General features: G+C 42.4%; 1 protein-coding gene across 1 annotated transcript; it reads right to left on the bottom strand.

The window, feature by feature from the left end:
* Positions 1 to 140: 140 nt before the first annotated feature.
* TNNT3 (troponin T3, fast skeletal type) lies at positions 141 to 22,832 on the bottom strand. The gene is made up of 14 exons (XM_033062782.1): positions 22,811 to 22,832; positions 21,468 to 21,485; positions 17,713 to 17,727; positions 15,155 to 15,166; positions 13,559 to 13,579; positions 9,483 to 9,501; positions 8,679 to 8,724; positions 7,767 to 7,883; positions 7,359 to 7,436; positions 6,993 to 7,106; positions 6,724 to 6,833; positions 5,807 to 5,897; positions 2,965 to 3,005; positions 141 to 528 (listed from the first exon to the last, which is right to left on the bottom strand). The coding sequence occupies exons 1-14, from the start codon at positions 22,830 to 22,832 to the stop codon at positions 480 to 482; spliced, it is 753 nt and encodes a 250-aa protein (XP_032918673.1). The 3' UTR covers positions 141 to 479.
* Between the last annotated feature and the right edge of the window lie 1,551 nt (positions 22,833 to 24,383).

Below are 24,383 nucleotides of genomic sequence, written 5' to 3'. Positions count from 1 at the left end.
CCTGAGTCTTTGCTGATCATACCAAGCCTATTCCCCCATGTAGAGACGGATCAAAAGATATTAAGTATGGGTTTGGACCAATCCTTTGAAAATGAGAAAGCATTAAATAAAATACAAAACACCATTCCAGAGGGCTGTCATTGGAGTAGGTACTGGTTGCGCTTTATTTACAAAATCTAGAGATTTGTACACAGCAATCTACAGGATGGCATAGGGCTGGTATCAGGAGGATAAGGGACACGCTCAGCAGGAATTGAAGATGCCAGCAAGGAGTCATCCCAGTTCCACAGGGAACCTGCTTCCCCTTGCCTGAGGAAGCCACCAGACCCCTCCAGGAAGAAAAGCAGCAGCAATAGCCAACGCAGGCTGATGTGATTTTTGTTATCATTGAGGCATGAGAACACAAGTGATCGGTGAAGGAGGGAAGAGGAGACCTGCAGGGGATCAGCACACCACTAAGGGCCATCCTGCCTGGTTCTTTACTTCCAGCGCCCACCAACCTTGCCCTTGGCTCCTGCCTTCTTGCTGCTACAATGCAAAAGGAAAGAAAAACATGTCAGCATGGAAGAAGTGGGGCTCTGTGGCCACTCTGCATTTCTGACTCTTAGATTAGGTTTCAGCTGCTTTCACTTCTCACATGTTGGGCACACCTGCCATTGATCACATCATGAGAAAAATATTGTTGATATTGTGGAAAAAGATTCCTCCTGGGGGCTCTTAATGGGAAAGACAGGATATGCATGCCTGGAAGAGATGGACCCTTCCAGATTCCTGGATTATCAGAGTAGAAATCTAAGTGGTATCCAAACTAAGTGACAGGTCTATGCAGCCACAGACTTGATATTTTCTGAATACAAATCTGCTGTTCTCTAGATTTTAGGATTTAGAGCTCTATCTAGAGAAATTTGCTCAATATGAAAGAGTTCTGATCAAATTCCCCAGATGTTCCATTCAGTAGTGGAGGCAAAAAGCTGAACACTAAAAACAGCTAAGAAGTGCTCTACTCTAGCAAAGGCAGAGTGGCTATTTATATCATAAGACCAAGAGCCTCCAAAACAATCCAAACAATTTTTTAGGCCTGCTCTCATATCAATATCCTTGTCTTGCTCATGGTGTGTGGGGAGTTGGGAGCTACACTCCCCTCTCAAAGCACCTGAGGCAAACTTTCTCCAAGAGTTCTTGCACACAGAGGGCAATCCTACATGCAAGCCACTTACCTTCTGCCTGAGAAGCCTGAGCTCAGAATGGGGCTAGGCAGGGAGTTAGTTGAGTTAGATTCTGCCTAGTTCCCATTAGCAGCACCTTGGTTTGTGGGGCTCAGCACACCCCCAAACCCTTCCATCTCACACACACAGTGATGAGGCTGCTTCTTGAACCAAAGCATGCAAGGTGGGGCAGCTCTTTGACGTGGCAGAGTGTGGCATTGGGGACCAAGCACAAGGTGGTGGGGCCTTGCTGCCAACAGAGGCCTTTCTTCAGAACCACTCCAGGGAGAAGAAAAACATGAGGACTTCACATCTGGGGGGCTTTTTATTGTGCTGCCCCACGGATTGGTTCAAGAGTGCCAGCCATATTTACAGAAGGATGTAGCACAGTGACAGAGACACACACACAGTGGATACTTTACCTTTGACCAAGATACCTTTGGTCTATTTGAAAAATTGATGGTTTACCTTAAAGAGAGCATGCACTTTCTGCTTGTCTTAAATTAAGCTCTATGTCCCTTTTGCCAGCCGTGCTGAAGGTTCAAAACCCAGTGTAGGAACTGCATAGCTCCTCAAACAAAGACAGAGTCCTTTTATGCCCACAAGCACCTGTGATGTTTGATGTTACACCTAACCTTTACAGTGTGCTTAAGGAGATTTAATAAAGTCTGAAGCAAAAGACTCATTTGATCCTTGTATGACACGCTGGCAGGCACTGCTTTGGAATGATAGTGTCTAACGTGGATAGAAATTGAAGCACACAGAAATCTCATTAGCTCTGGACTTCCCAGTGCAACCTTTCCAAATGATGTCCTGAGAGAGCACCGTGTCTTTTGGGGGAACAAGCAGGCAGTGGCCTGTTGTGGGTGGTATGGAAGCAACCCTGCAAGAGCAGGAGCAGCCAGACAAACCATGGCATCCTTCTGCAGCTGCACATTCTGCTGAGATTTATCAGCCTACAGCTCTGTACAGAAAATACCACGGAAATGTCAGGCCTTATGTTTGGCATTAGAGACAACCACACCCCCATTATTACATTCCTTTGATAAGTCAGGGTGCCTTGGGGAAGTGGGAAGGCAGTAACTGGTCACTCCTGTCATCCAAAGATATCACCAGAGACCACTGCTTCATTCCTGGTATGACTTTGCCAAAAAGATAGAGACACACAGAGAAGAGCAAACCCACCACTGGAGAGCTCTCCTTCCTTTCTGCCCTGCAGTTACTTCTCTGTGAGTGTCAGTTTTCTGCATGTTATGACCCCCAAGCTGTGTCTACTCCTGGTATCTCATAAATCTATTAAAATACCTAGAATAAAGATATGGAATAGTCTTGTGGTGAAAGAAATTAGGAGAGAGATGATGAGTGAAAAGAACTCACAGCAGTAATCCCATTATGTTAGTCTTGTTACACACCATTCTTCATAATCCTAGCAACCACTTGTTTATCCTTCATAAACAAGGGTTGTATTCCCTCAAGTATTCAAAGCACCTCATTCAGGTGTTTGAAAAACCCAACAACAAGCAGAGGAAATTTTTGAAGGTATGGTGTGAAGAAACATGATTTTTTTCTTGTTAGGTGTTACATTCACTTCAGTTTCCCCTTCATTTTCTCAATGTGAGGCAGGATGGGAGTGTCCCTTCCATCTCTAGCCCCATTTCATTGCAACAAGAAAATGTCAGTGTTGGGGCTGAAGTGACACATTTGAACACTGAGAAGATATCCCCAAGCCAGGAGCTGGGAAGGGGATATAAATACTTACTGCTTCTGGGCCTGATCGATCCGGTTTCTGAGGGTGACAATCTGCAAACAACATACATGACCAGGGTTTTTAGAGACAAAGAAACCTTGTTCTCTGAAGGAGAGGAGAATTTTACCTGCTGGAGTGCTCAAAACAGGTGCCTGGAGTAGGAATTAATACTTCCTTTAAAATGAAAGCTCACCCATGGTTGAAGGAGAGAAATGTTACTTCTTGGCAATAAATCTGCAAACCACCTTCACATGTCAAGTGACAGAAGAGCTAGAATTTTATAACTCTTACTAGAAGTGCTTATGCATATTGAAATTAATCTCCTATGAACTCACATGCCAAACTGCAGGCAGTTGAACTGGAATGAATGTCACTTTGGCCAACTGGAAAGCTCTTGGATGGCTCCCATCACCCGCATGATTCAATCTCACCTTCTCACTCTTCCCTTACTCCTTTACATCAGGTGTTTTTGTAAACCCAAAGATCTTCAGTGGTCTTTGGATGGGGACCTCAAGAATGGAAGATGGGTGTCACATTCTGCTGGAATTCCTTTTTCTGGCTGGCAGAACAGGAGGTGAGGAGCACTCACCACTTTCCCAGCCACTCATTTAATAAAAGATGGCCTGGTGCATAGGAAAGCAAATACCTACCTTGAATGTGATAAACACCTTATAGCCTGACTTAGAATTCAGTTTGGTCTGTAAGCCTAGACTCATTACTGAAATCCTGGAACTCATGTACTAGAGAAGCCTAAAAAACACTAGAGTGTGAAAGAGAGCCCTCTTTTGCTCCTTCATCTTCTTATTTGTAACTGAGTCAGAGTTCAACTTAGTTTTCCTGGACTGAAGAGATGCCCTTGCCAAGAGGTAAGCTTTGATTTTGGTGCAGTTCAAAATTCCGCACTGGTTCTGCCAGTCCAAGAACTGATGACCCAAATTTTGAATACTTAAAGTCACACTTGACATTTCCACCGTGCAAAAAAAGAAAAACAAAAGTCGTACATTCCAGTTGTCCCAAGAACTCGTTATTCCTGGCTCACGTCTTTCCATGGCAAACAGAAAAAATATGAGAGACTGAAATGTTACTGGGAACAGGACAACACAAGCAAGGAAAGATCAACAGATCACTTGCGTTTGTACTTACTTGTGGAAGTTTTAGTATTTAAATTGCTGTTTACCAACCAAGTATTTTCCCCAAGTGTTGAGGAGAACCAGTTGTCTTCAGTTTGACCCAAGCACTCAAGACTTACCTTCAGTCATAACCTTATGACCATGACTGTGACACTCACTCTCCAATGAAGCACTAAAGAGCAACAGACACTAGAGCTAAAGAATGGCTCTACTTCTGTATGTCCCTCTTCCTTCCTTTTTCTCTCCCTTGCATCCTTGCTTGTGTCTCCTTCACTCTCTTTCCTATTTTCACTTACCTTTCTCCTCATTTTTTTCCTGCTGGCATCCTCCCCTTATTCTTCCACTTTTCCTCTCCCATCTTAGCTGTGCATTTTCCTTCTGCTTTGCTCATTCTTTGTACTTCGTCTCCTTGCTTTTCATCAGCAGGCTCCCACCTCTTTGTTTATGCAGAAGTCTCATTACCACAGCATGTACCCCTCCCCAGCACTGCCATATTTCCTGTTTTTCCCACTTGACCTGTTATCCTTAAGCTAGCCCTGTCCAATATTTTGAATCTAGAAAACCATGTGGAGAAGCTTTCCAAAGCCCATACATATATATTCTCTATACACTGTAGTCTAAGCTATCCCATGTGTATTCCTAAGCTTCTGCATGTACCCCAGGTGCATCAGGGTGTTGCCCCCATGCACACAGTACCTGGTTTTGGATAGGGAATTATTTTGGGATGCTCTCAGACTGCATGCTCAGTTCTTTAACCAAATCCCTGTTGCCCTCTTGACTCTTTTCCTAAATTACCACTTTTTATGTTTTCAAAGAATGGAAAGGGAGAGAAAAAGGAAGTGAATGGAGAGACACAAGATCCATTTTTCTCTTTTCTCTCTGCACTTGGAGCCGAGTGCCAGTTCCTGTCTGGCACGGGCTCTGACCATGCTGCAGGCTCATGCATTTGGTAGCCTTTGCTGCTGCTGTTACACAGGCAAGTTCATTGTACTTACAACTTGGAAAGCTCCTGCAGCCTGCAACGCATTGTTAAAATCTAAGAGAGATTGAGATAGTTACATTGGTGTTGCTCACTGCCTGTCAGCACGTGTCTGTGTGATTGGGAATTAAAAGGAGAGCGAGACAGAGAAATCCAGTAGGATTTCTCAGCCATTGAAACCTAGTGTGGGTGAGTGCTGCCCCATCCAGTGACTGTGTGAAGGGAACATGTCCACTTTCTGTTACCATATGACACTTCAGTCAGGTGCTCCTGTCTGGAGACAGTTTTCAGTGACTCCAGAGAGCTCAGTCCACAGGTAATCTGTCTGGGATGGAATAAAGCTTGCAACACTCAAGTTTGAAATCAAAGATGGATCTAAAAAGATTACTTTGCAATGGAATTGTGTGAACTGAGAGTTACTGAATTTTCAGGCCACAGTTACCTATACATAAACAAGAATGAACAATGTTTCAGGAGAGGGCAGGATGTCCATTTTCCATTGGGATTGCCTTTCCATGAGGCACTGAAAACTTTAGAAGTGATGTATTAAATTTTAGCCTTAAATGTGCAATCTGGTTTAAGTATCTATGTTAGGGAAATGCAATTCCACGCATTTTGCTGCATAAATATTGCAAAGGGTCATTGGAGATGCAAATAATGTCACAACGTGACTTTTGCCAGAGGAATCAGAGAGATTTTTACATTTTGGACCTGGTGCTGTTAGCAAAATGGCCTCTCAACTCACCTCATATTTTTTCCTCTTGATCTGCTCTGTAAAGTCATACTTTTCAGTCTCCAGCTGATATAACCAGTCCCACAGCTCCTTGGCTTTGTCCCTGTATGTTTAGGGGGAAAGGAAGACAGAAGAAACACATGACATCAGATATTTTTCCATGATTTTCCTATCAATAATAATGAATTTTATTTAATGCCATCCACACATGTTCCTGTAAAACCCTCTCTGTTCTCTTAAAGCTACTCATCATTTTCAAGGTCACATTTTTCTCACCTTCAAATCTTTTAGACTCGCAGTCTTGCATGTGTCACACATTAACATAATTCCTCTAATTTTCCCCGTAACTGTTAACGAAAGATAAGACTGCAGTGGAATCAGGAGGACTCTGAAGGTCACCCAGATAAGCAGAGCAGTTGCCATTGTGCAATCTCATCTGTGTCAAGGCCGAGGTGAGCCAGCCTCATCTTTCAATCATGTAAATGTGCAAACTCCAACATGCGCAGTCCAGACTATCATCTAATGACTGCTGTGCACCAGAGCTCTTAGCTCCCAAGCCTCCAGCCTTCATGGAGATCCTATTCATACCTCAGCAGCATTAACTCTCCCCTGGGAGTGATACAGATACCAGTCTGTAGGCTTGTTCAGCTAATCCCAGAGCTAGTCCTGTAAGCAGCTAATTCTAATTAGCAGGACAGGCTAACAGAGCTATGGCAGGAGCCCAGCTAGAGGGCTACCAAACCATTTCAACACTTCCCAGCATTCCCATTTCTCCTCCAGGTTAAGCAAGGGCACAACTTAAGTGTGTCCCATGATGAATTTCAAGGAAGGCCCCCTCCTCTACCTCGTTTTATCACCAGAGAAGACTCCAGGACAATAAGACCAAATATTAGTGGATCACATTCAATAAATTAGGATAAACATGTTACCTCAGCTTGTCTTCATTAAGGTGGTCAATGTTCAGGGGCTTGCGCCTCTCTGCCAGGACCTTCTTCTTCGTCTCTCTAGCTGTTTGCTTCTTTCCTCTCTTCTGGTCAGCCTATTTTCAGGATATCAATTAATGTCAGACTGCAGAAATTAAGCCTGAATTAAACAATTTCAACATTGGGCCGTCTTTTCAACTTCTAATGAAGACTGGTCCCAGTCAACTTAATGGTTTGATGTTTTTATATTTCCTTCATCAATCCACGGTTTTTACCTTAGCCAGATAGCTGCTGTATGTGGCACCCATGGAGGACAGAGCCTTCTTCTTCTTCAGATCATCCTCAGCTTTTCTCTTGGCATCTTCTTCCTCTCTCCGTGCCTTTTCCTCCTGTGGAGAGCAACACACAAATCCAGTTAGTTTAGGACAGACTCCCAGCTCCCCCAGCAGCCGGTGTCACTGCAGGGAATGTGAGCAGAGGAGTTCATTGAGGAGAAGGAGCAACTCCTGTTTTCTGCCCTGGCTTTAAGAGAGTGGTCATTTCATCTCTGGCCTGGGGCAGGCAGAACCTGTAGGTTTTTTTGTCTGTGGAGATCTCTGCAGTTTGATGCACAGACAAGGGGAGGGAAGCAAAGAACTTACCGCAAGCCTTGCCTGACGCTCCTTCTCCTTCTCAGCCCGGATTCTCTGCTGCTCTGCTCTTTCAGCTCTGCGCTTCTCCTGCAGGGAGCGGGGCAGAGGCATTGGAACATCATCGTGGCTTTACCTGCCTCCACTGTCACACCCCACTACCAAGAGCTTTGCTTCACTGAGTGGGAGCCACCTTCTCTTCATCTAGAGCATGCAGAAGGGTCTCTTGTACAATTCTCAGATATAAAACAAGGGGTTAAGAGAGGGGACAGGCAGGGGAGAAGTCGTTTGATGATGACTTGAGCAGTCACTTCTGTACATGAGAGCACAGTTTTCTGTCAGAATCTGACAGCAGTTTCAGCTTTTCATCTACAGATGATCTCTCAATCTAGTACAGAGAAATAGAGTACAGGGACTCACAATCCTCTCCTTGAGGGCAACCAGCTCTTCCTCTTCCTTTCTTCTGGCTTCAAAGTGGCTGTCAATCAAGGCCTGCAGTTCAATCAGGTCTTTGTTCTGCCTTTTCTTTTGGATGTCCTAGAATAGCAGGAAAATGCATTAAGTCCATATTGCTCTAGTATTATGCCCTGGACATTCCCAGCACCCTGCATACACAGAAAAACAAAAGTAGAAAGCATCTGTAGATTTCCATGGAAATCTATGGATTAACTTAAATGGCTGCTAGTGCAATCAGACACTCATTCATGCAACAGTCAGGAGCCCAGAAGTGTAAAGAATCCAAATCTCCCATTTCCCTGCACCATCTTTTATCCCTGGCTTTGCTTACAAATCTGTCTTTGCATATACTAAGCTGCCTCCTCTTGGCTCTGTAATACAAATCTTACCTAAAAAATATCCCTGCATTTTGGGCAAAGCAAATATTTCTGTGGAGGTTTTCAGCACCAGAATTTCTTCATATTTCTAGCAACTTTCTAGGAAGGTGTTTGGATCTCTCCTTATTATTGTAATTTTAGCTAGTGTTTCTCAGATGAGAGCCTGCAACTTTCAAGCCATTTGCAACAATGGGACAGGGGATCTGAGATCTCTAAAAACCTATTTTCTCCTCCTTATAGTGGCTTCAAAAATTGAAGGAGATAAACAAAAAAAAAAGAAATACATGACTTTAACTTAGTCACATTATCAGTGAATGCATTCCGACAGTTTCAGGGAGCAGAGAGTAGCCTTCTGCTGAAATCAAATGGCAAATCAACCATACTTTTATCTTTGCCTTTACCCTCACCAATACCCAATACATGAGGAGTTATGTGGGTTTGCACTCCTGTCTATTGTCAGGTACAAAGTGCAAACACGGCCAGTCTCAGGAATACTTACATCAAAATCTACTTTCTCACCCTCTGGTATTTTAGGAGCAGTTAGTCTGCAGAGAGTTAAAAACAAAAATAAAATATTTTCATGTTAAAGAACACACAGCTTTTTAAATAGCCCATCCTGCCCTGCCCTGCCCTCAGGAACCATGCTGACAAGGAGGAATGTTGGTGGAGATAGGGAGGGGTAAAAGAGCACATCAGTGGAAAACTACTCCAGAAAAGTCCTAAGGACCACTGTTAGGAGTTACCCCTAAAACCCCTCTTTATTCCCAATGCTTGTGGTCATTCCCTACCACATGGAAAGATGTTGGTCTGTGAGTCTGCCCGTGCAGGGCTGTGCACTGTCCTGGGCAGCTGGCAGAGTGGGAAGGGAAGGTGCTGGGCTCAGAGCCAGCAGGTCCATAGGAAACCTTGGTAAAGCTCAGCTCAGCCCAGCCCAACAGCTGCCACCCTTCCCACTGTCAGAATCCTGGAGGGAGAGGGCAGATTCCAGCTATGGCCTCTCACAGAGGATTTACTGTGGAGCTGCCTGTATTTTGGGGTGCTGTGAGACCTCTGCATCTCACACAGCCCATGAATTCTCTCTGTCAGGAACAGATCTTAAGGCCCAGGCCAGTAACTCCTGCTAAGGATCCTCTGAAGGCAGCAGACATCCTGGAAAGGTGTGCAGGAACAAACAGATGGATGTGGCATGAGGGAGAATTGAATAAAGACTTCTAGTGGTCATTTGCCTAATAGAGAATCTAAGGGCTTCTGCTAGATCAGAAAAATGATCCCAGGGTTTTGAAACCCTGCCCATCACACTTACTTTATTCTGGGCTTCTCCTCTGTATTTGGAAGGATGTAGAAAAACAGGAAGGGAAAAAGAGGAAGAAAGTTAGAACAACAGAGATCACACCAGCTGCTAAAGTAAAAGGAGGGAAGGGAAATTTAATCTTAAGGGAAACATACAGAGAAACTGGTTAGATCTCAAGCACTTCCAAAAGAAATACACACACTCACACACCCCTTTTGCTAGGAGTGAATCTGTTTTTACCCTCGAAACAGAATTTGGCAGAAAAGAATCAAGAGACTGTATAAAACTCCCAAACATAGCATCTAGAAATCAGTGGTTTTGTGTAAATGCAAAATTGTTTTTCTCAAACCATCCTGACCAAAGCTCTAAGGAGGCCAGCTGGGCTGGAGGGTACAAGAAAATTATTCCTTTTTCAATCAGTACCTTTTTCATTAAACTTGAATTTACAGTATCATGTCTCAGTGATAACCAGGCTTCACCAGTTTTGTTCAAATGCCTCACATGGAGGCCAAGAGGGGAAAACCTTCATGACACACATTTTCTCCAGGTTCATTGGCTTCCAAGACATCTCAGGGCACGTGTCCCTGAGATAGCTCAGTGCCATGGGGAAGATGGTTATTCTTCTGCACTGTGTGGTGTTCCTCAAACCCAGCTTGGAAAGGCCATCCTCCCTCAGCAAGCATCCTCTCCTGCCGAAGTACATGCAAAATTCCCATGGGCATTAATGGGAATGATCTTTTCATCTCCAGGAGAGGCATAATGCCCTGACAGGCAGCTAAACCATCACAGAGACTGCTGACCTGGGCCCTCTGGCAGTGAGAATTGTTCCCTTGCAGCAAGTGACCTTTCCCTGCCTCTCAGACATGTGCTGGTCTTATGAGTTACTCACTTAACAGTTGTGCTTGTGGTCACCTCCCCTCCCTGCTTTCTTTTTAAGCTTTAGTTAGTAACTCCAGCGTAATGCCAGCAAGTTCAGCGCTGTTACAAACAGAAATAAATTAAACCTATGTGTTTATTCTGGCCCATTCTCTCAGAGACCCAGGCTCATAACCACACACTACATTTGAACTTTCAGGGATGCTGATGCATTCTGTGGTACAAGACTCTCCCAGTGTTGGCTCAGTGGGAGGAACTGAGGTAAAAAAGCTCATAGCGTACTGAATCTGGTAAAAAAAATAAAATTGTAAAGTAAAAGTAAAAATAACCACTTCAGTAGTGGGTATGTGAACCCTGTAATCAATATCATAATATAGAAATATATTATATTTTTTCAAGTGCTTTTTTGCATCCAGCAGTTTGGGGACTAATGGTGGAAATTTGGAATAGCAAACAGAAAAAAAAAATGGAAAAAGAAAATGAATTATAAGAGGGGGAAAGAGCAAAAAACTTACATTGGAAAAAAATTATTGAAGCAATCAGATGCAAGGGTGTTGGATAACAAAAAAAATTGAGAGAGTGATTTGAAATGGGTTCTTGAGATAATCAAGAGAAAAGATGTGAGAAATGTGTAAAAGAAATCAGAGACCAACATTTCCCTTTTTTCACTCTTTCCCATACAAATTTCATTAATTAGATTTTAGGGGCTAGGCTTTTCTCATTTACTGCAAGAACACTGCCTGCCAAAACACATCTCAGTTGAGGCCTCTAGATGCCAGAGCAATGCTAAGAAAACAAACAGCATGTAATTACAAATGTGTTTTAGACTGCTCCACTATAAAGGAAGTCCCAAATCACTCCTGAAGAAAAATACCATTAGCCAACAGCGTGCTTTTGTATTCCTCCACTCATTTTTTTATTTGTTTTGCTTTTCAAATAGCCAGTGAGCTTCTTAACGTGTTAGCTAAATTGCCTTTTACCTGGAGAGAGGAAAAGTAATCATAATTAACCAATCTATCAGGTTATTTACATAGGATTCCCTTCCTCCTTGACATACCCAGATAATTTTCACAGACATTCCTGTTTGGCTTAAAGCTGCCAGTTAGTAACACTTCAAAGAGAGGGGGGGGGAAAGAGTAGATGGGAAATGACAGGTTTTGTTTGTTGACCTTGGTTGCCAGGATCGACACCTGTCTGTCAATAACTGTGTGAATTTGGTTTCAGCTGCCACCAAATCAGCACTCCAACAAACAATTGTAAAAATGAAAAAAATAAGGTTAGTTGTTCTTGAAATAAGAAAATGTAGTTAGAATTCTTAAAGGTACCTGCAGAAAACCAGAAAAAGGGGCATTTTATTAAAAATTAAACAGTGAAAAAAATCTATCCTCTGCAGTGCATGACCCAGCCTTTGTCCATACTGTATGAACCAAAAGCAGTCCAGGGATGGGGATTTATTTTGAAATGCCCCTTCTTTCAGGACACTGGGCCAAAATTTGTTGACAAGCAGGAATTGTCATAGCAAATTCCTGTTCCTATGGCGGATTTTGACTGACATTCCAGTCATGCTGACTACGAACCACAGGGCTGAGACAAAATCCCCACATACAACCCTGCCAAAAGAAGGCAAGAGACACTGCAAATCCAAGTTCACTGCCCTGGTGATTAGAGAGTCTGAGTTTCTGGTTTCCAAAAGGCTTAGTGCATGGAGAGGATACACCACCAAAATACCAGCAACCCTGCTTTCTCCTGCCCAGTCTGTGAGATATTCACATGGTGCTCTCCTTCTCTGGGAATCCAGCTGAACTGCCTTTATTTCACTCAGAAATCCCTAAACACCCTCCCTTAATCCCACTTCTCAGAAGCAACATATCTAACTCACACTGTGTCCTTGGGAAAAAAAGGAAATCAATATGCTATTAAAAATAAAAGAATGAGAAAAAGAAAGACAGAGAGAGGCTCAGGAAGGTCCTCAGGGTATTTCCCTAAATTAAAAAAGCAGCCTGAAAAGCGAGCAAGAAAATTAAAACAAAAGAACAACAACAAAAAAAATCTACAAAAGGAAAATGAAACAAAACAAGAAACACAGAAAATGCAGGGTGTTTTCAAGTGACGTTGGGCTTTGTCTTTTGAAGCAGCTGCCTGGGTGTTCTAGGGGCTGGGGCAGTCAGGAAGAACCAAGTTATTTCAACAGCTTCTAAAACTCCATGAGAACTTTCTGTATGTTTAAACTGGCCAGGGAGGGGCTAAGTTATCTTCTACAGGAGCAGCACTGACCCTGCACATATTTAGGTTTGGTCCTTTCACGTGAGTCTTGTCCCTAGCAGTGTGTTCTAGCAAGTATTACAACCAGGCCATATGTATCTCCTCCCATCTGAATAGATGTTTAATGTTGAGCACCATTTTAAGTGCATGGCTTGAGCAGAAGTTTGCATTTCTGTAGATTCAGGCCTGGAGCCCATGACACCTAAGGCTGTGTGAGGGATGCACGTCTGTGCAGGGCTCAGTTCCATTTTCAGATATTCCACTATGATTTAAGAGATTCTCTCCTGATATTTTGGGGATAGAGACATTTTGCTGATGAGAGCTAGGACATAACAGATTCTGGCTAAAAGACAAGCTCAGAGCAAGCTTCTAGAGCTTGATTTTCACCATCTACTATCCTAATGAGGCTGTAGAGGCTTCTCAATACACTAATGACTCCCCAAGGGTGATTGGATATGCACAGTGAGCGATTCTTTGCAGCAGAGATGTTTTGGCCCAGTTCCTGAGTTTAAAATAAAGTGAGGAACAAAAACAGACACTTAAAAGAGAGTGAGATGTTAGAAAGATGACTTTGTTGTCCTAAGACAACTCTGAGCTACCATCATTGTATTCGCCTTCTTCATTGGCTGCAGGTTGAAGGACAAAAGAAAAAGAGAAGTACAATAGTCAATCCACAACCACCACTGTTCTAAGAGCACCTGTCCCCACTCCCTCCCTGTTATGCTGGGAACCTTGGACTCTCCAGAGATGGAAAAAGAAGAAAAAAAACACCTTTTTGGTGATTTGATTTGGCTACCAAACAACCCTTTCTCCATGTTCATTGAAATCCATCTAGAGAGATAATTTCCCTCCCATACTCTGTTTTCTCTTGAACAGTGTCAGTGTTTTTGACACTGTTTCCCCAGCACTGAAAAAGAAAAAGGATGAGGGTCTGTAGGTACATCACATACCTTCCTCATGAGTTTCCTCTGCTGTTGTCGTGGTGCAAGCAGTGATGGAAAGACAGGAAATAGAAAAAAACACAGAACAGTTATTTAAAGCTCTTGGAATCCTGGGAAAGAGACCGGGGAACGCATGAGAGAAAAGAAAGGAATTAGTGAACTAAGGCAGGGAAAAAACTGGAGAGACTGTCAGGACTTAAAAATGCTGTAATGTTAAGGTAGCAGTAAGCATGGAGGTTAAAGGAGAAGAGGACTGCAAATGAGAATTGTGGTTAATGTTAGTTTCTTGTTTTCTTCTCTTCTACCAGCCCAGGACTCCTGTTCTCTCCCTCTCTCACACACATACACACTCTCGAGTTGCACCTAGGTGGAGTAAACCAGAAGTCATGTCACATACCTGGCTCATGAACTTCAGGTGTGAAGTGTCATGGAACAAGTTGAGATGGAAAGCAAGAGAATGAGAACAAGAAACCTGTTATTTCACACACCAAAAGAGCTTTTGAGTCAATGGGGAGGAGGGGCAGGGAGGAAGAGGGGGGCCAAGAACGAAGTCAAGAAGTAAATAGATAAAATAGTTACATTTGAAATAACACATAAAGAGAAATGACAGAAGAGGAAAGGAAAAAGAGGCAGATTTATGATAATAGTGCAGTGCTTAAAAAAACTCTTCTAATCATCATATGGCATAAAGCACAACCTGACAGCACAGTGTACTGAGGTATACCTGGATTGGAAATATGCACATGAACATAGCCAGCACTCTCAAAGCACCACTGGACCCATCCTTTACTACAGCAGTATTTCAGCCATTGGAAATAAACACAGTGTGGTTCAGAGACCTGCTGAAATGCCTGCCATGACTCATCATCAACGTTCAGCTAACTTCCAAAGAAGCTCAGTTCCCTTCCAGATCTATGGCTCAGGCCATTTTCTTCCTTGAAGACAACATTGATGTCTGTATAAATGTACTGCTGCTCTTCAAATCCATTTGCAATGCAAAATTACAAACGGATTACTTCATAGGAAGAAAAGGTTCATTAGAAGTCTGTGCAGGTCTACACATCATTCTTCTGGGTTTTGGCAAAGCAGGAATAGATCAGCAGTGTGAATTTGCAGGGCAGATTTTACTTTTCAGCCATACACACACACATCACCAAATATTTTGCAAAGCAGGCATTAAAAACCCACAAACTCTCATAGTGTTTATATTCCCCATGTACAGTCAATGGGTCAAATTCTGCCCTGAGATTTGAAATAAATCCTCCCCTGTAGGAAGAAACATTCACTCTCATATCACAGGGCAGAATTTAGTGCATTCCACAAGGAGACTTTTTGCTGAGCTCCCCTTTCACAACAGCACATGTGTGTTCCCCCAGTTTCTAGTGAAATTTTCATGCAACGAGTAAGTTTCCTCCTCCTTACTGCTGATTACAATTAACTGAGAAAAAAAAAATATTAAACTGAAATACAACCACCCCAAAAGGCATGCAAGTTATAATCCATCCTTAAATGATCAGTTGTTATCCCCTGTCAACTTGTGTTCACTTCTCACACACACCATCCCAGCAGACAGACACCAGGGAGTTTAGAAGTTAAATCACATACCTGGAGGGGGGGCTTCATTTAGTAGGATGTGTCAGGGGAAAAACACAGGAAAGGAAGATAAAATAATTAGAAATAAGTTATGCAGGAAGGGATCACCTCAAACTTTGGTAAGACTGGGTTGATGAAGTATAATTTGCAGACCAAGTTATAGGGATAGACTGTTAATAAGAGTGGGAAAAGGAGTGTAATTACAGTGGGGTATGAAGTAGATAGGAAGGAGATGCCATAGAAACCAAAGATAAAGGGAATTTGAATGTTGATGATTTTCAACAGTTTAAAACGTGCAAATTTATATACCATGGACAAGTGTAATAACACTTAAATCCTTAAATTTGAAAGGAAACATACCCAAGAATAGATTTTTACAAACATTTAGTGCTACCTAGGTTTCAGCTGCCCTTTTAGCTATCAGAGCTGGCATGAGGATGTGAGAATTGCTGAAGGAGGTACTGCTTTGGATGTATCCCTATATCTGCATTTGAAGCTCCACCATCTAAGAATCTCTGCTGGCAGAGTCCAGGCCTAGCTCTGCAGAACTGGCAATATTTGTGACTGCACATAGCTTGTCTTTGCTGCAAAGGACTAGAACTGCTTGAGTTTTTGTGCCAGAATCCTGATGCAGTCCACTCCCTGCAAGTGTAAGCAGCTTGGGTTTCTGCAGCTGTCAGGGCTATGAGGTAGACACAGCCCTAAAAGTTTTCAGGGACACTAAAAAAATCTTGCTCTAAGCTTCTTAGGTGGTGTTTCTTCAGTTACAAACAATATTTATGCTTTCCTATAGAGAAAATAAGTTTTAGGGAATTTCAAAAATGGATTGATTCTTCATGATTCTGGTGTTCTTCAACATTTTCAAATTCCTATGTACAGGAACACTTCAGATTAATACATAGGAATTTATATTTCACAAACATGAGCTTGGTTAGATGGAAAAAGTCAAGAACAATGAAATAATTAGAGCAAGAATTCCACAACAGCAACAACTGTGACTTGTGCAGGTCAAAGCTGTGACTTAGAAGATGTGGTAAGCAAAGACAGCATTAATAACAGAGAAACTAAATAATCATGCAGTTACATGAGAAGCTGAGACAGTCTGCTTCTGACATAAAAGGTTTTTGTTAAGCTTGTTATATTTACATTGTCTTTTGGTTTTATTGTGCTTTATGTTATAGAGAGAAAAGAAAGCATGGAGGCTGTGGTTATGGCTTTATTTTTTATCATATTATGTTAATGCCTTGTGTTTTGCACAAATTTCAAGCTCATACATCTGTCAATGCTAGAGAACCAGTTCTCAAGTAGTGAGTAGCAGTTCAATAAATATCATGGAAAAGAGGTACAGAGGCAAGCAAAGTAGCTGTGGTGGAAGCAATGACCTTTAGCTTGTGCAAATCAAAGTCAGAAAAACCAAAGGTGCAGATTAAGAGACAAAAATGAATATTTTTAAAAGAGAATGTGAAACAAGAAGCGATGAGAACAGGAGAGCTATGAGAAGCAGTGAAGAGATGAATGTTGAAGTATTAAGTCATGTAAAAATCAATCAGCTTTCCCCTCACTCCAGCCTTGGCAGAAGCATCAATCTGCTCTGCACTAAGAGGCTGGTCTGCCTCTGTGGACAGCAGAGCAAAATAGCTGGGGTGGGAGGCTGCTGAGATGTGACTCCTTTAATAAAGCCACTCCAAATGGCACAGAATAATTTCCACAGACAGTTTAGAGGACACTGCAAGTTCAGTTTCTGCTTTCCCAGGTAATACATATTCTAACGTTCCCATACGCACTGTGAGGATGGCTCCGAGTCCAGCAAGCGCCTGTTATTACAGCTCATACATGGAGGTGTTTGTCTACAAAAAATGTTACTACATTTTTCATGCAGCAGTTAGCTTTCTCCTCATTATTATGCATCACAGAGTGATGAGGAAATTATGACTGGCCAAAGGTGTGAGGAAGCTGCAAGTTACAGTTTATCGTTAATATTTAATTTTTATGTTTACTTCCACCATCTTTGAATTCCTGAGTATAATACTAGAGTTACTGGTAAAATTTTCCAACATAAATCATAGTTTCAATTAAATTTCAATATTCCAGAACTCACATAGATTTAGCTGAGATTTTGTTTTAAAAAATAGAAACATTTCACAGCCATAAAGGTTGCAGAGATATTAACATCTCTGGAACAAAATTTTTCCACTTTTTGCCTTGTGGCAACTTCTTATTCCAGATTTGTTCTTGCATTACACTATATATACACCCCACATTATCCATAAAGGCAATGCTTCAAAAGCATCTAAAATAGAATTTTCATTTCAACATTTGGAAATCCTCCATAGAGGAGAGAGGGGGGGAAAAAAAGTTGGAACAAAATGTTTTAACTAAATAAAAACCATAATTTTCAAAAAGCTGTCAACAAAGTGTTCCTTTATATTTTTCTTTTTTTGGTTGGTTGGAAAGTGTCCATTTTGTCCCAATTCAGCACATGACCCAATTGTGAAACTGCCGAGTGGAATTGAATTTCCAGCACACAATAACCCTTCAGATTGACGCAGAGGAATTCAGAAGTCACATACCTGGTTCATGGACTTCTTTAAAAGGGAAGTAGCAGGGAAGGAGATGCAAAGAAACATAAGAGAATTAGAGCAGGAAACAGAGGATAATTAAAAACCTTTACACTTTCCTTAGCCAAGGTGGTGGAGGGGGTGGTTAAAGGGATAAAACCATTAATAAGATTAAGTGAGAGGGCACATGTGAATGTCAATTAGAATTGTGGAGAGCAAGGGTTGTTTGGATATAAAAATGCAGATGCCTGACATATATATTCATAATGTTATAAATCAAATGCCACTGGTAGCCTTGGGCTGACAAAAACATGACTTGTATTTAAAGTCAGTCCATTACCCATGAGTTTGAATGTGCAAAAAGGATACAGACAACCTGCTCTTATTCATGTGCATAGAAATCCCAGCCACTGTGGAAATCAATGGGCTCTGAGGAGCTGGCATTGATTTCCTTGGCACCCAGGATTTCCCCTCTGGTGTGTAAGGCTGCACACCGATGGAGGGTGAGTACGAGCATGTTACTGCTCTCCAGCCTGCAGGATAAAGCATCCCATGGAAGCCTGGCTGGGCAAGCAGAAGGGCAATTGAAAGGTAAATGGGTTTGGGCTGCCAGGCTGATGCTTTAAGATGCATGACCCTCTATTTTGCCAATCGCAGAGATTGTCTTACCAGACGTGGACCTTAATTCCAGTTCTTAAATCAAGTAAGTAGGCAACCCTGCCACCCCTGTTTGTGCATAACACACATTAACCCAGAAACACCCCAATAGTTGTGGGAAAAGAACACACTACATTTGTTCTCCAGTATGCTCCAACCAAAATCATGCCACTCAGTCCAATCCTTACCCCAACAGTAAAAATTAGGTGTGACACCGTGTCACTTGTTGAAACGCTCATGGCTTTGGGTGCAGTGTCCCAACACCTCCATACACTGCTGCAAAAGGGAATTCTGCCTCTGTGCAGTGGCAGGGAACTGGGGAGGAGGTGCACCCTACTGAGGGACACAGTGTGGCCTCAGGACACGGCTGTCCCACCTCTAACCCTGGGGCGTGGCACAGAGGAAATGGAGGGAGGAGCACTATCCCTGTACCAACTGGTGTCCATGGGAATTGCTTGGCTGGAGACATCAGGTGCTGGGGAATACATAAGCAGGGCCCAGCCTGAGCCTCAGGCATTGTTTTCAAAAAGCAATTAGTGTTTATTACTCATCACACCGCTGCTCCTACGAGAGCAAAGCAACCGTGCAGAGGGTGTTTTTTGCATCGGCTCATCTTCAACCACCTCCAGAATTCCTGCACGAGTTACTGCTCCAGACAGAAACACAGGAATTCACAAGTCATGGCACACATACCTTCCTCATGAGCTTTAGCGTGTGGGAAGAGTCACAGAGCAAAATGCAAAGGGAGATGAGAGTGTTAGAAACATCAGAACAACTTTTCACTTGGGCAAAATGGAGGGGGAGGGAAAAGCTAAGAATATGCTGCAAGGAAATAAAATGAGTATGGATACCAAAAGCAGTACTGGAAGTGAGGGTGCAAATGGTGCTAAGATATTAAAAACATAAAGCTGATTTAAGAGGCCATATCAGATGCCATTTGTCTTATACAGCCATTCCTGCAGTCCTGCCCAAAGCCAGGAGCAGCACTCTGTTTCATAACCCTGATGCTTGCCCAACTGGATTTACAGCCTGAGGCCAGCAGGGTTTGGGTGGCTGCAAGCACTGCCATGAAACAGTGGCCTAGAAACTCCATTATATGAACAAGAATACCATCTTTAATCATTTGCAAAGCTAAAGCATCAGATTTGTCACCATTTGCTCTATACCACAGGGATTATGCTGAAAAAAAAGATGTGTGGAAAGGCTATTGTAAGAATGTCAGCCAATCATGAGCATTTCTGCCCATAGTCTGCAGGCCAGATCCACCCCAAATGGTCCAAAATAACCCTGCCAAGGAGACCCAACCAATCTCAGAGTAAGGGCTTTTCAACATTCATCCTTTTGAGAGGTTTACATTTCCCAGCACTTTTCAAGCCTTTTTTTCATGCAACAATTACCACTCACATTGACATTCAATGTCAAGACAGAACACGAAGGCAGACAGTACAAAAAACAAAGTGGTGGCAAGTTTTAGTCTGTATTAATGTGCCTATTTGTAACTCCTCTTTTGCCATCCTATGGTTTGCTGGCTAAGCCAGAGCTTACTCTGAACGACAAGAATTGAGGAGTCGTATCACATACCTTCCTCCTGAGCTTCTTCTGGTGTGAAGAGCCACGGGACAGGATGCAAAGGAACATTAGGAAAAATACATTGTTACATGGGCTGGAATAGGCTGAAAATTCTGCTCAGAGGGCAAAGGAATTTGAGGTACGTGTGGTTGGGAAACAACTTCACCATGTGAAGGGAAGAAGTAAAAATATATTGGACAGGCAAAATCTCACAATAAACTCAAATATCACGTGCTGGGATTTCTCTCTAGCTCCAGTTTTAGAGGACAGCTCCCTTGCCCAGATGGGCACAGGGCAGGGGTTTCCACTGATCTGACTCTGCCAGACCTTGCACTGTGTGATTTCTGTGTGTTGGCCAGCAGCAGAGCCCGTCACAGAGGGAACGGGGACAGCAAAGACAACAGAAGCAAAAAGGCAAAGTGAGTGGTGCTGCTGCTCTTGCACCACCGTAGAGTGCCCACCACCACCAAGGAGCCAGCAGGGAGCATTTGGGACAGTAGGGCACGTACCTGCTGCAGGAGCTTCGTCAGGTGAGATGTGGCAGGAAGCAAAAGCAATGAGATGGAAAATGAGAACAGTTAGTGTGTGAACGCAACAGAGGGTTAAAAGAAAAAAAAAGAAGAAAGAAAAAGCACAGGATGTGTGAAATAAAGAACAGAGGAGGAGATGAAAGATGAAATGGAGACAGGTGACCAGAGCACACAGATACAAGAAATGTAAAACCATCTGGACCTGGATGCTGTAAAAACTCTGCAAACTGCTCACGGTGGGTCTGTTGTGGCACTGCAAACAGGTTTACCCCTGTTTAAAATATGCCCATAGCACAAAGCTTTGCAAACGTGGAACCAACACACCCTTTGGCTCCTTTGCACCTGGAGCACCACATCCCAAACCTCTGGAGTGCAAAGGGTGAGCTTCTGTTCCAGTCCCTCTTCCCACACCTTGTCAATGCTGTGTGCAATGTGGAGAGCCAGCTGGGGTCACCCACCAGCATCTCCGAGGTTATAATTCTGCAGGATTATGCATATTATATATCATATGATATATCATAGCTTATAAACTTACATATTATATATTTTATATATAATATGACACAGCATATGTACTATATAGCATTGGGCTAAGCACATATTTCACCACAGATGGATTTTGACTTCAAAATCCATCTGACCATGATCTGCCAAGCTACGTAGGAGAAACCAGTTGACACCTGATAGAAACCTTTCTAGCCAGACCCCAGTTATTCCATGGCACACAGATACCCAGGGCTAAAAATCAGCCTCAGAGCATGTTGTGTCTTGGATGAAGGGATGGTATCCACATTTTCTGTGCTGCTTCCTCCCCAAAACTGGAGGTGTCTGCACAGATACTCAGGGATGTGGGGTACCCACAAGGGAAAAGAAAAACCCTCTGCCCGGAGATAGTTTGTCCCAGCATCTTTCTCTTGCTTTCTTCTATCACCTTGCAAAATCGAGGGGCACATCAGTAGCAAGCCCTGCTGCAGGAACCAGCAGGGCTGAGATGCTGCTTCCTTCACTTACCTTCCTCCTGAGCCTCTTCTGGGTGTGGGAAACGTCACACGGCAAAAGAAACAGGAAGAGAAAAATTAAAACAGGAAATATGTTATTGGAACATTCCTGAGGTTTGCCAAGCTCCCAAGCCCTTATGGGTAAGAATACACAATGATGGAATTATGGGGTGAGAGAGAATTAAAAATAACATTTTTATGGGCACATTATGGGGTTATAAATGTTACTGAAATATGGGAATATGACCACAAGTGAAAACCACATAAAAAGGCATCCAATATGTTATTCTTTATTAGAGCTGGCTAAAATACCCTAAACCCAACTTTTGGTGAATTTTTAACCAAAAATACAACTGCTGTATTTCTTTTGCTTTACAGTTTTTTTCTCACATGGTGAAAAATTTTCACCAACATTTATCAACTTGAAAAGTTCAAACTAATTCATTCCTGAATTTTACCAGATGAATATAAACTTTGCAGGGTGTCCCCCTCCCTTTAAAATATTCATTTTGACACTACTGAGCAAAAATAAGTCAAGCAGTTCAGTAAAAAAGTAGAATAAAACAAATATATATATGCTTGTTTTCATACACATATATGCATATACACTTATATGTATATATAAAAATTATTTGTGTGTGTGTTATATACATTTTTAATGTATATATCAATGTATTTTCTTTAATGTATATTAAATTTTGGTTTTTTTTTTTTTTTTAACAAATAAAAGGGGCCAAATTTCCTACCAGCTCAATAAATAACATCAATGTCCACTATGGCATTGATGTCTGTGGCTCAGGACAGAGTCCTGGACACTGGGTGTGAACCATTTGATCTGGATTTCTTTACACACATTCTCCCTCCACAGTGAGAGGGAAAGGAAGCAGAAGCCATGTCACATACCTTCTTCCTGAGCTTCAGGTGGCAAGTGTCATGGAACAAAAGCAGCAACAGCAAGCAAGAAAATGAAAACAGAAAACTGTTAGAAACTGGTGCTGGGGTGAGCTAAGGCCTGGAGAAAAAATGGTGGTTAGAAAGTGATGGAGAAAAGTTACATGGAAAAGAAATGGATGACATCAGAAAGAGACACAAAGGTCAAGCAAAAGTATGGAGCAAAGAGAAGATACACCTCAGAGGAGCCAGTCATGCGGATTAAAAAGAAATTGAAAGTCACCTGCCTATTAATTTCATATCAGTCATTAAATACTTGAAAACAAAAAGTAAGAGTTAGGGAAGAAAGGAGAAAGGCAAGAAATGCTTTTCCTTTAAGGAAGGCTTGTCTAGGAGCAACACCCTTTGCTTGCTCTTTTGACATTTGACAAGACACGAAGGATGGAGCATGAAGAACACCTTCACCTTCCTGGCTCTGGCACTCCATGCAGACACATGATGTCTGAAGGCAGCTCTACAACCTACTTGGTGTCTCCTTTTTCTTTTTTTCCCTAAGCCCTTGGTCTCTTCAGAAGCAATGTCAGGGGCAATAGTTACCTGGGCATAATGTACCTTATAGCAGAAACTACTCCCACCATGGCCACAGTCTCACCTCTGTTCCCAACACCACTGATGGGAATTTGCCTGTTGCAGCAACTTGGAGGAACCCACGACAAAAACAAAAACAAACAAACAAACAAACAAGCTGCTATATATAAATCCCTAAAATGGACATGGACATTGCTACATAGAGATAACTCACGGTCTCTGAACTGTCTCATACCTTCCATGTGCAAATATTCCACCTCCAGGAAAGGTTTTTCCTTCCAACCCCTTAGAAGATGCCTTAGACACTAAGGGTAGATCCTGGGAGAGATTCCAAGAGTTTGGCCCTTAGCTCTGTTCCAGACACCTTGGGAAAATGAAGGACAACAACTGGCAGCTACACTTCCTGAACTGAAGCCAGTGTGTCAAAAGTGCCCAGCAAAGACAGTGATACATCTCCACAATCACCTTCTCCCTGCTGCCTTCAAAAGGTGAAACAACTTGGGTGAGAAGGGTTTTTCATGCTCCATCTTTCCAGATCAGCACTCTGTCTCTCACAGCTTGTCAAATCACATTTTGCCAGCTAAAGGCATGGGTAAGAAACGTCATCTTTGCCAGTTGGTTTTCTGCCTTGCCTTTTCTGTCCTCAGCAGTGCCCTGTCAGCTGCTCCTCAGCAGCTGGACAACCTGCTCTTCTTTTCAATGTCAAAATTTAAACTCAATCTGTGGACACTGCCAAAATGAGAATGGCAGGATTTCACCAATGTTATCTTATGGGGGTTCTGCACCAGTCCCTGCTCTAAAAAGTTCCAAGTTTCTGGACAGATTAGCCCCCAGCTTTTTCACCATCTCCTCATACAAATATTCACTGTAACATTAAGGCTCTGCACATCGCAGCCCAAAAAAACTTGATTTTTTTTTTTGTTTGTTTTCCAACTGGTTTACTGATAAAGTGTTTCAGATTGCCTTTAGCAGCAAGCATCAAAGAGAAGGGTGAAATGTAGACAAGAGAAAAGCAGGACCAAGAATCAAAGAAAGATAAATTACGTTCCGCATTTTTTGTTACCTTCTTCTTCGTACTCCTCTGCATTGAAATGGGAGAGGGGGGAAAAAAAAGCAGACAAATCAACCATCAGCCTTGACAAATCAGTAGGACACTGCCCATGGCAGAGCCCTCTGTGCTCACAGGGATGCCGGGCAAGATGGTTTCTGAGAGGCCACTTGCAAACCAGCAAGTCAAATAACAGATTAAATTATTTTGAAAATAAAAAAGAGTAGTTATAAAAAGGGGAAGAAGATGATAAAGTATTGAATTTTTCCTTGGGCAATGGAAACTCAAGGTTACACATGCATTAGAAGGGAAAAGGTAGCAGAGAGAACCTCTAAATACAAGAAAAGTGTCTATGTATATTGTTTACAAACATTTTAGGGATTTATGTTCTAAAACCAGAAT

The sequence above is a fragment of the Catharus ustulatus genome, chromosome 6 (genome assembly GCF_009819885.2).
Source record: "Catharus ustulatus isolate bCatUst1 chromosome 6, bCatUst1.pri.v2, whole genome shotgun sequence".
NCBI classification, from domain to species: Eukaryota; Metazoa; Chordata; class Aves; order Passeriformes; family Turdidae; genus Catharus; species Catharus ustulatus.
The sequence above is the reverse complement of the archived record's forward strand: the minus strand, read 5'-3'. Positions and strand labels throughout refer to the sequence as shown.

Bases quoted from the DNA above. Each gene is read 5' to 3' on its own strand.
- TNNT3 (XM_033062782.1), bottom strand. From the start codon at position 22,832: ATGGAGTGCCAGAGCCAGGAAG. The intron at 7,107-7,358 runs GTAAGTTCTTTG...TGCTCTCCACAG, and splicing joins AGCGTCAGGCAAGGCTTGCG to GAGGAAAAGGCACGGAGAGA. The intron at 529-2,964 runs GTAAGTATTTAT...TTTGCATTGTAG, and splicing joins ATCGATCAGGCCCAGAAGCA to CAGCAAGAAGGCAGGAGCCA.